This window comes from Pristiophorus japonicus, chromosome 4 (assembly GCF_044704955.1).
Source record: "Pristiophorus japonicus isolate sPriJap1 chromosome 4, sPriJap1.hap1, whole genome shotgun sequence".
In the NCBI taxonomy this organism is placed as follows: domain Eukaryota; kingdom Metazoa; phylum Chordata; class Chondrichthyes; family Pristiophoridae; genus Pristiophorus; species Pristiophorus japonicus.
In genome coordinates, this window is record NC_091980.1 from 4,815,400 (window position 1) to 4,827,640 (window position 12,241).

At 47.9% G+C, this 12,241-nt stretch overlaps 1 protein-coding gene across 1 annotated transcript in view; it reads left to right on the forward strand.

Moving 5' to 3' along the window:
- mgat4b (alpha-1,3-mannosyl-glycoprotein 4-beta-N-acetylglucosaminyltransferase B) overlaps positions 1–12,241 on the forward strand; it is a 406,613-nt gene that overhangs the window by 298,600 nt on the left and 95,772 nt on the right. Inside the window, exon 8 of the mRNA XM_070877144.1 lies at positions 3,798–3,912. Within this exon, the coding sequence (XP_070733245.1) occupies positions 3,798–3,912 (115 nt within the window). The remainder of the gene's footprint in view (positions 1–3,797; positions 3,913–12,241) is intronic.

Genomic DNA, 12,241 nt, shown 5'->3' on the forward strand with positions numbered 1-12,241 from the left:
GGTTTAAACTCCTCAGGGCATGCCCCGTACGTGGCTGCCCAGTCCCCATTCAGGACACATTTCTTGACTAGAGACAATAGCGGGTGTCTATTTGTCCAGACTTTAATCTGACGGGCTGTCACGGGTGCGCCTTTGCTTCCGAAAGCTTCAGCAGCCATGACCATCTCAGCAGCATGCTCGGTAGCTCCTTCAGTGGTGGCTAGTGGGAGCCTGCTGAGTGCATCGGCGCAGTTTTCGGTGCCCGGTCTGTGCCGAATTGTATAGTCATAGGCGGCTAACGTAAGTGCCCACCTCTGTATGCGGGCCGATGCGTTTGCATTTATGGCCTTGTTGTCGGCCAAAAGGGACGTTAGGGGTTTGTGATCTGTCTCCAGCTTAAATTTCCTGCCAAACAGGTGCATTTTCTTTACAGCATATACACATGCGAGCGCCTCCTTTTCTACCATCCCGTAACCTCTTTCTGCCTGGGACAGACTCCTGGAGGCATAAGCTACCGGCTGTAACTGACCCTTGACATTGACATGCTGCAACAAACACCCGACACCATAGGATGACGCATCGCACGTTAACACAAGTTTCTTACATGGGTCGTATAGTGTTAACAGAGTGTTGGAACATAAAAAATTGCGTGCTCTATTAAAAGCCCTTTCCTGGCTGTCCCCCCAGACCCATTCGTGACCTTTGCGTAGGAGCACGTGTAGCGGCTCTAGCAGCGTGCTCAATTTGGGAAGAAAGTTACCAAAATAGTTCAGGAGCCCCAGGAACGAACGCAGCTCCGTCGTGTTACGGGGTCTGGGTGCTCTCTGGATCGCTTCCGTCTTGGACGCAGTAGGGCTGATCCCACCTGCTGCTACCCTCATCCCCAGGAATTCTTTCTCTGGAGCTAGGAAGACGCACTTCGCCTTTTTCAGTCGCAGACCTACCCGGTCCAGTCTGCGTAGCACCTCCTCCAGGTTGTGGAGGTGTTCTTCAGTATCGTAACCCGTGATGAGGATGTCGTCCTGAAAAACCACCGTCCCTCGAATCGACTTGAGGAGGCTTTCCATATTTCGTTGGAAGATCGCGGCGGCCGAGCGAATCCCGAACGGACATCTGTTGTACTCAAACAACCCCTTGTGTGTCGTGATGGTGGTCAGCTTCTTCGATTCACTCGCCAGCTCCTGGGACATGTAAGCTGAGGTCAGGTTATATTTTGAAAAAAGTTTGCCACCAGATAGCGTCGCAAAGAGGTCCTCCACTCTCGGTAGCGGGTACTGGTCTTGGAGTGACACCCGATTGATAGTGGCCTTGTAATCACCACATATCCTGACCGACCCATCCGCCTTGAGCACCGGCACAATCGGGCTCGCCCAGTCACTGAATTCGACTGGCGAGATGATGCCTTCCCTCAACAGGCGGTCCAATTTGCCTTCTATCTTTTCCCGCATCACGTACGGCACTGCTCTGGCCTTGTGGTGTACTGGTCTGGTGTCCGGGTTTATGTGAATCACTACCTTGGCCCCCATGAAAGTGCCGATGCCGGGTTGAAATAATGAGTCAAATTTGTCCAGGATCTGTGAGCATGATACTCGCTCCACAGAGGAAATTGCATTGACATCGCCCCATTTCCAGTTCATGACAGCAAGCCAACTCCTCCCCAGTAGTGCGGGACTGTCCCCTGGAACAATCCAGAGTGGCAACCTGTTCTCTGAATCTTTGTGGGTCACGACTACAGTGGTGCTGCCTAGCACCGGAATGATCTGCTTTGTGTAAGTCCGTAGCTGTGCGTCAATCGGCGATAATTTTGGCCTCCTGGCCTTGGACGCCCACAACTTTTCGAACTGTTTGATACCCATCAGGGACTGGCTGGCCCCCGTGTCTAGCTCCATTGATACTGGGATGCCATTGAGGAGCACTTTCATCATTATCGGTGGTGTCCTGGTGTATGAACTGTATACGTGCTCCACATGAACTCGCTGAACTTCAGCTTCCAGCGATTTCCCCCAGCGTTCATTTCTGCAATTTCTGCAGGTATTTTGCTCATCTCTGCAAACTCCGGCTGATTGTGTGCCTCCACACCTCCAGCATGAGCTGTTGTTGGAAACAAAAGGTCCCTTGCCAGTCGATCGTCCCTGACTGCCACTGTGACTGTCCTTAAGTGCACCATTAACAGGTGTTGATGACCCCATTACTGGCCGCATTGTCCCTTGCAATGGTGTGAATCGCCGTTCAACTTGCCATTGTCTCTGTCGAACTCCCCCTCTGGGTTCGACTACATGTTGGGGCATGTCCGATTGCCCTTGTCTGCCTGGAGAACTGTGTGCTGCTTTAACAATGTTGAATCTCTGTCCCAACCATTCCTTAACACAGTACCTCTCGTCTGTTCTGCTAGTGGCCATGCTTGCGTGGTTTAAATCCCAGTTTCTCGTCGCCATTGATAGGTCCTTACTATACAGTATAAATGAACACGAGGCCCATGCTTGAGAGAAGGTCAGTCTGTGACCTGTCCTTTATTCCTTAGCACTCAAGTGATGAAGGTGGGTGGAGCTTCCCCTTTTGTACCTGAAGGTCCAGGTTAGGAGTGTCTCCCACCTAGTGGTCATTGTTCTCACAGTGTACAACTTAGGTCAGTTTATACATGGGTTACAATGCTGGTTGAATATATGACACACACACAGATAGAGAGAGAGAGACACACAGATAGGGAGAAAGACACACACACACAGATAGAGAGACACACGCAGATAGAGAGAGAGGGACACACACACACACAGGCACACACATATAGAGTGACACACACACAGATAGAGAGAGAGAGAGACACACACACACACACAAACACACAAATAGAGAGGGAAACACACACACACAGATAGTGGGAGAAAGGGAGAGACACACACACACACACAGAGAGAGAGAGAGTGACACACACAGATAATGGGAGAGAAAGAGACACACACACAGATAGATAGAGAGAGACACACACACACAGATATGTAGAGAGAGAGACGAAGAGACACACACAGATAGATAGAGAGAGGCAATACACACACACACACAGAGATACACACACAGATAAAGAGAGACAGAGAGAGAGAGAGAGACAGAGAGAGAGAGAGAGACACACACACACACACATATAGAGAGACGCATACACATATAGAGAGAGAGAGACGCACACATATAGAGAGAGAGAGACGCACACACATAGATAGAGAGAGACAATACACACACACAGATAGAGAGATACACACACAGATAAAGAGAGACAGAGAGAGAGACAGAGAGACACACACACACACACACACACACATATAGAGAGACACATATAGAGAGAGAGCAACGCACACACTTAGAGAGAGAGAGGCACACAGAGACACACATACACAGATACAGAGAGAGAGATACACACACATGCACAGACACGCACATACACACACACGGGGAGACACATACATACACACACACAGATAGAGAGAGACACACACAGAGGGAGACACACACACACGCACACACACACAGGCAGAGACACACACACACAAACACAGATATAGAGAAAGACACACACACACACACACACACACACACAGACAAACACACACCGACACACTCACACGTGCACACACATACACACACATGCACACACGTGCACACATACACGTGCACACAAACACGATGAATTATATAGAATTTGACATTGAGCCCAACAGGTTTATACCAACAGGTATTTTTTTGAATTTGTTGAAATGTTTTACAGCAGTAAGCTTACACAAGGTTGTTTACTGAAAGGGGTGTTTCTGTTTCCTTTTCACGGACAGTTGGAAGATGATATCGTGGTGAGACCCAATTATTTAAGCACAATGAAGAACTTTGCACTGCAGCAGCCATCGGAAGAGTGGATGATCCTGGAATTTTCACAGCTGGGATTTATCGGTAAGCGTCAGCATGATTAGGTATCCAGACTAATAATTTGATGGATGGCCTCATCTCCCTCAATCTTCTCCTCCTCCTACAGACCCATGCTTGGCATGTGCGTCTCTCTAATGCCCGATCTACTGTATCTAATACGTTTTGTAACCTTGGGGGGGCAAAGGGGATGGAGTGTAAAAGCAGGGAAGTCTTGCTACAGTTATACAGGGTGTTGGTGAGGCCACACCTGGAATACTGAGCGCAGTTTTGGTTTCCATATTTACGAAAGGATATACTTGCTTTGGAGGCAGTTCAGAGAAGGTTCACTCGGTTGATTCCAGGGATGAGGGGGTTAACTTATGAGAAAAGGTTGAGTAGGTTGGGCCTCTACTCATTGGAATTCAGAAGAATGAGAGGTGATCTTATCAAAACGTATAAGATTATGAAGGGGCTTGACAAGGTGGATGCAGAGAGAATGTTCCCACTGATGGGGGAGACTAGAACTAGAGGGCATGATCTTAGAATAAGGGGCCGCCCATTTAAAACTGAGATGAGGAAGAATTTCGTCTCTCAGAGGGTTGTAAATCAGTGGAATTCGCTGCCTCAGAGAGCTGTGGAAGCTGGGATATTCAATATATTTAAGACAGAGATAGACAGTTTCTTAACCGATAAGGGGATAAGGGGTTATGAGGAGCGGGCGGGGAAGTGGAGCTGAGTCCATGATCGGATCAGCCATGATCTTATTAAATGGCGGAGCAGGCTCGAGGGGCCATATGGCCTACTCCTGCTCCTATTTCTTATATTCTTGTGCACTTTTAATAAGACATTGGGTTAACCTTTCATAACATAAGAATTAGGAGCAGGAGTTGGCCATTCAGCCCCTCGAGCCTGCTCCGCCATTCAATAAGATCATGGCTGATCTTTGACCTCAACTCCACTTTCCCGCCCGATTCCCCATATCCCTTGATCCCCTCGGTGCCTGAAAATCTATCGATCTCGGCCTTGAATATACTCAACGACTGAGCCTCCACAGCTCTCTGGGGCAGAGAATTCCAAAGAATCACCACCCTCTGAGTGAAGAAATTCCTCCTCATCTCAGTCCTAAATGGCCGACCCCTTATCCTGAGACTATGCCTCCCCCGCCCCCGCCACCCCACAGTTCTAGATTCACCAGCCAGGGGAGTTATCAGCATATGTTGGAGCAGAAATGTGAGGGGCGATTTCTAGTTAATTACCTCCCAGAAAATAAAGGAAGAACTTCCATTTATATAGCCTCAGAACATCCCAAAGTGCTTTACAGTCAATGAACTACTTTTTGGAGTGTAGTCACTGATGTATTGTGCAAAACGCACCGCACTGTCGGAGGGGCAGTACTGAGGGAGTGCTGCACTGTCGGAGGGACAGTACTGAGGGAGTGCTGCACTGTCAGAGGGGCAGTACTGAGGGAGTGCTGCACTGTCAGAGGGGCAGTACTGAGGGAGCGCCGCACTGTCGGAGGAGCAGTACTGAGGGAGCGACGCGCTGTCGGAGGGGCAGTACTGAGGGAGCGCCGCACTGTCAGAGGGGCAGTACTGAGGGAGCGACGCACTGTCGGAGGGGCAGTACTGAGGGAGCGCCGCACTATCGGAGGAGCAGTACTGAGGGAGCGACGCACTGTCGGAGGGGCAGTACTGAGGGAGCGCCGCACTGTCGGAGGGGCAGTACTGAGGGAGCGCCGCACTGTCAGAGGGGCAGTACTGAGGGAGCGCCGCACTGTCGGAGGGTAGTACTGAAGGAGCGCTGCACTGTCAGAAAGGGGCAGTACTGAGGGAGCACCGCACTGTTGGAGGGGCAGTACTGAGGGAGCACCGCACTGTCGGAGGGGCAGTACTGAGGGAGCGCTGCACTGTCAGAGGTGCTGTCTTTCAGATGAGACGTTAAACCGAGGCCCCGTCTGCTCTCAAGTGGACATAAAAGATCCCACGGCACTATTTTGAAGAAGAGCAGGGGAGTTATCCCCGGTGTCCTGGCCAATATTTATCACTCAATCAACATAACAAAAAACGATTATCTGGTCATTATCACATTGCTGTGTGTGGGAGCTTGTCACGTTTCCCCCATTATAACAATGACTACACACCAAACATACTTCATTGGCTGTGAAGCGCTTTGAGACGTCCGGTGGTCGTGAAAGGCACTACATAAATCCAAGTGTTTCTTTTTCAGGGCCACCATTTGGCAGTCAAATTGTTTGTTTATTGGATGGGCTTCTAAAATTTGCTTGGGTTTTTGCAACTGTTTTGGGAATCATGATTCTATCAGGTTCCAGTTTGGGGGTTGAATAAGTCAATTCTGCTTTATTACATAGGCTTATGAGATCTTCCAGGATTATTACTGCTGCTTTGGGAATATCATTCTGCAGTTCCATCCACTCTCCATGGAAACCACCAGCTGGTAGCCTGGATTATGGTCTGGCACTAGTTATGTAAAAAGAAATAATAATTTTGGGTGCAGCTTACAAGAGAGTGTTCAGAAGGATGGAAAATGCTTCCAGAACACATTTGTGTTCTAAGTCATGGAGAGAAGCCCCCAATTGTAGCACTTTGACCAACAAACCCAACTAGATTCCGAGCTGAGTTGCAGTAGAGAATTAATATTCATATTCCGTCATTGTTGGTTGGAGAAATTTAGGGAGCGAGGTTGGCGGCGGGGGAGGGGGGAACTGCCAGGAAGATGCGATGGGATTCACTTGTTGCTAATAACTCAGGGATCTTGAGAGCAGTTGGTACCTCTCTGTGCCTACACAGTCCTAAGCCCTCCGGGCAAGAATGTGGCTGCCATTGGCAAAATAAAACAACAACAACTTGTATTTATATAGCGCCTTTAACGTAGTGAAACATCCCACAGGAGTATTATGCGATAAAAATTTGACAGTGAGCCGCATAATTAGAAATTAGCGCAGGTGACCAAAAGCTTGGTCAAAGAGGTAGGTCTTAAGGAGCGTCTTGAAGGAGGAAAGAGAGGTAGCGAGGCGGAGAGGTTTAAGCAGGAAGTTCCAGAGCTTGGGGCCTAGGCAACAGAAGACACAGCCACCAATGGTTGAGCGATTATAATCAGGAATGCTCAAGAGGGCAGAATTAGAGGAGCGCAGACATGTCGGGGGTGGTTGTGGGGCTGGAGGAGATTACAGAGATAGAGAGGGGCGAGGCCATGGAGGGATTTGTAAACAAGGATGAGAACTTTGAAATTGAGGCGTTGCTTTACCAGAAGCCAGTGTCGGTCAGTGAGCACAGGGGGTGATGGGTGAGCGGGGCTTGGTGCGAGTTAGGACACGGGTCAGTGAGCACAGGGAGTCATGGGTGAGCGGGACTTGGTGGGAGTTAGGACACGGGGCACAGGGGGTGATGGGTGAGCGGGACTTGGTGTGAGTTAGGACACGGGGCAGCGAGCACAGTGGGTGATGGGTGAGTGGGACTTGGTGTGAGTTAGGACACGGGGCAGCGAGCACAGGGGGTGATGGGTGAGCGGGACTCGGTGCGAGTTAGGACACGGGCAGCCGAGTTTTGGATCACCTCTGGTTTATGTACGGTAAAATAGGTGAGGCCAGCCAGGAGTGCGTTGGAATAGTCAATTCTGGGGATAAAGAGCTTAAAGTAAAGAGAGGGAAATTTTCCGAGATGTTTGTTGAAGAGATTTTCACTGAGTTGGAGAATAAGCATGTACTGATCAGTCATGGTCTCACTGAATGGCAGAACTGGCTCGAGGGGCTGAATGGGCCTCCTCCTGTTCCTAAGGTGGCCACCAATGCTCCCTTTAAGCTGCGCGGCCGTTCAGCGCTCTCGAGGTCCCGTGCAGCCGGTGAAACGGGCGACATTGTTCGCATTCCCGACACAAGACTCCCAAAGCAAGCGCTCTACTCGGACTCCTACACGGCAAACGAGCCCAAGGTGGGCAGGGGAAACGTTACAAGGACACCCTCAAAGCCTCCCTGAAAAAGTACAACATACCCACTGAAACCTGGGAGTCCCTGGCCAAAGACTGCCCTAAGTGGAGGAAGAGCATCCGGGAGGGCGCTGAACACCTCGAGTCTCGTCGCCGAGAGCATGCAGAAATCAAGCGCAGGCAGCGGAAGGAGCGTGCAGCAAATCAGACTCCCCACCCACCCTTTCCCTCAACCGTTGTCTGTCCCACCTGTGACAGAGACTGTTAATTCCCGTATTGGACTGTTCAGTCACCTGAGAACTCACTTTTAGAGTGGAAGCAATTTCGAGGGACTGCTTCATCATAGGCAGTCCCTGGGAATCGAGGAAGACTTGCTTCCACTCTAAAAGTGTGTTCTCAGGTGACTCAACAGTCCAATACGAGAACCACAGTCCCTGTCACAGGTGGGACAGACAGTGGTTGAGGGTAAGGGAAGGTGGGACATGTTTGCCGCATGCTCCTTCCGCTGCCTGCGCTTGATTTCTGCATGCTCTCGGCGACGAGACTTGAGGTGCTCAGCACCCTCCCGGATACACTTCCTCCACTTAGGGCAGTCTTTGGCCAGGGACTCCCAGGTATCGGTGGGGATGTTGCACTTTATCAGGGAGGCATTGAGGGTGCTGATGAGAACAGACACACACAGATACAGATTGTAATACAGATTGAGGGTGAGGAAGTTGTGTCAGAAACGAGCGTACTATGCTTAAACAAAGGGGACTACAGTGGGATGAGGGCAGAGTTGGCTAAAGTAGACTGGAAACACAGACTAAACGGTGGCACAATTGAGGAACAGTGGAGGACTTTTAAGGAGCTCTTTCATAGTGCGCAACAAAAATATATTCCAGTGAAAAAGAAGGGTGGTAAGAGAAGAGATAACCAGCCGTGGATAACCAAGTAAATAAAGGAGAGTATCAAATCAAAAACCAATGCGTATGAGGTGGCCAAGGTTAGTGGGAAACTAGAAAATTGGGAAAATATTAAACAACAGCAAAGAATGACTAAAAAAGCAATAAAGAAAGGAAAGATAGATTACGAAACATAAAAACAGATAGTAAAAGCTTTTACAGATATATAAAACGGAAAAGAGTGACTAAAGTAAATGTTGGTCCCTTAGAAGATCAGAAGGGGGATTTAATAATGGGAAATGTGGAAATGGCTGAGACTTTAAACAATTATTTTGCTTCGGTCTTCACAGTGGAAGACACAAAAACCATACCAAAAATTGCTGGTCACAGGAATGTGGGAAGGGAGGACCTTGAGACAATCACTATCACTAGGGGGGTAGTGCTGGACAAGCTAATGGGACTCAAGTTAGACAAGTCCCCTGGTCCTGATGAAATGCATCCCAGCGTATTAAAAGAGATGGCGGAAGTTATAGCAGATGCATTCGTTATAATCTACCAAAATTCTCTGGACTCTGGAGAGGTACCAGCAGATTGGAAAGCAGCTAATGTAACGCCTCTGTTTAAAAAAGGGGGCAGACAAAAGGTATGTAACTATAGGCTGGTTAGTTTAACATCTGTAGTGGGGAAAATGCTTGAAGCTATCATTAAGGAAGAAATAGCGGGACATCTAGATAGGAATAGTGCAATCAAGCAGACACAGCATGGATTCATAAAGGGGAAATCATGTTTAACTAACTTACTGGAATTCTTTGAGGATATAACGAGCATGGTGGATAGAGGTGTACCGATGGATGTGGTGTATTTAGATTTCCAAAAGGCATTCGATAAGGTGCCACACAAAAGGTTACTGCAGAAAATAGAGATACACGGAGTCAGAGGAAATGTATTAGCATGGATAGAGAATTGGCTGGCGAACAGAAAGCAGAGAGTCGGGATAAATGGGTTCTTTTTGGGTTGGAAATCGGTGGTTAGTGGTGTGCCACAGGGATCGGTGCTGGGACCACAACTGTTTACAATATACATAGATGACCTGGAAGAGGGGACAGAGTGTCGTGTAACAAAATTTGCAGATGACACAAAAATTAGTGGGAAAGTGGGTTGTGTAGAGGACACAGAGAGTCTGCAAAGAGATTTGGATAGGTTAAGCGAATGGGCTAAGGTTTGGCAAATGGAATACAATGTCAGAAAGTGTGAGATCATCCATCTTGGGGAAAAAAAACAGTAAAAGGGAATATTATTTGAATGGGGAGAAATTACAACATGCTGAGGTGCAGAGGGACCTGGGGGTCCTTGTGCATGAATCCCAAAAAGTTCGTTTGCAGGTGCAGCAGGTAATCAGGAAGGCGAATGGAATGTTGGCCTTCATTGCGAGAGGGATGGAGTACAAAAGCAGGGAGGTCCTGCTGCAACTGTATAGGGTATTGGTAAGGCCACACCTGGAGTACTGCGTGCAGTTTTGGTCACCTTACTTAAGGAAGGATATACTAGGAGGGGGTACAGAGATGATTCACTAGGCTGATTCCGGAGATGAGGGGGTTACCTTATGATGATAGATTGAGTAGACTGGGTCTTTACTCGTTGGAGTTCAGAAGGATGAGGGGTGATCTTATAGAAACATTTAAAATAATGAAAGGGATAGACAAGATAGAGGCGGAGAGGTTGTTTCCACTGGTCGGGGAAACTAGAACTAGGGGGCACAGCCTCAAAATACAGGGGAGACAATTTAAAACCGAGTTGAGAAGGAATTTCTTCTCCCAGAGGGTTGTGAATCTGTGGAATTCTCTGCCCAAGGAAGCAGTTGAGGCTAGCTCATTGAATGTATTCAAGTCACAGATAGATAGATTTTTAACCAATAAGGGAATTAAGGGTTACGGGGAGCGGGCGGGTAAGTGGAGCTGAGTCCACGACCAGATTAGCCATGATCTTGTTGAATGGCGGAGCAGGCTCGAGGGGCTAGATGGCCTACTCCTGTTCCTAATTCTTATGTTCTTATGTTCTTAAACACGTGCGGAATTTTGCATGACCCGCTCAGCCCGCTAAAGGAAATTAGGGGAAAATTTTGGTTGCCACCTGTTCAGTTTCAGGGTGAGAGAAGGGGAGGGTTAAATTTGATGTCTGAACAACAAAATTCCAGTTCTTGATTGCAGCCCAATTATTTGCAAACTCTTTTTAAAAGTGGCCAATTCAGCATGTGTGCTCATCCTGGATTTGGGCCGATGAGCTGCCTCCGTCTCCAAAGAGTTAAAGCGAGTGCAATATAAGCTGTGCTTCTGGGAACTGAACCCATGCTGATGCTCCCTCAGTATTCCTGGAACAGCTTGAACTTTTCTAAATGTCTCATAGCGACTAAACTGTTACGTTAATGGGATAAATAACCAGAGGTGATTGCAGGAAAGCTTTGAGATCGCAACGAGATTCCTTTGATGTTTACAAAGTATTTCTACATTTTCCAAATGGGCTTACCCTGATTACAGTCAATGGAAAGTGTGGAATGGATTTGGGTAATTGAACAATCTATCCATTATCGAGATTGAATAATTAAATGTTAATATTCATGGTTAATCCATCACAGAAATGCTCGCGATCTTATTTGGCGTGCAGCTGTTGTTTTACAGGCGAGTGTGCTCGTGTCTTGCTGATTAAATCCCATTTTGTTTTGATTATATTTTTCACCCAATATATTTGCTATTTGCCCAGCGAAGTAAGCCTTTATTAGGACGATAAATCAAATCACTGGTTTGCTACAGTAAGGGACCTACATTGAATATAATGTGTGTGCACTGCGTCCAAATTGGCATCGTGGTCTGTATTGGGAACCCTGTCTGTTTATAACTCGTGTTGTGGTTAACAACATAACAAAAAAACAGATTATCTGGGTCATTATCCCATTGCTGTGTGTGGGAGCTTGCTGTGCGCAAATCGGCTGCCGCATTTCCTACACTACAACAGTGACCACACACCAAAAGTACTTCCTTGGCTGCAAACCGCTTTGTGACATCCGGTGGTCATGAAAGGCGTTATAAAAATGCAAGACTTTCTTTTTTATTTGCTACACCCAGTAGTGTAGTGGTTATGTTACTGGACTAGTAAACCAGAGACTTGAGTTCAAATCCCACCACAGCAGCTGGGGAATTTAAATTAAATTCAATAAATCTGAATTACTATGCGAGTATCAGTAATGGTGACCATATATGGGGTTCAATTTTTCCCAAGCCTGTTTTCTGGCATATTGCCAGAGTTGTGCTGCTTATTCAGGTCAAGAAAAGCGCCAGAAAAACATGTCAGAACTTTCCCCGATGTTTGTGCTGTAATCTGGAGCTGCACAGTGTGGCCAGTCGCCTCGGAGGGGTGGAGCCTACGCTCTGCGCTGGTAAAAGCAGCCGGGCCTTCTGCGCATGCGCGGGGAAAAAACTGATGTTCTTGATGTCGCTGAAATGGCTGCGTATGCGCAGTAGAGCTCCCAAAGATCTTGTGCCCGGTCCTCTCTC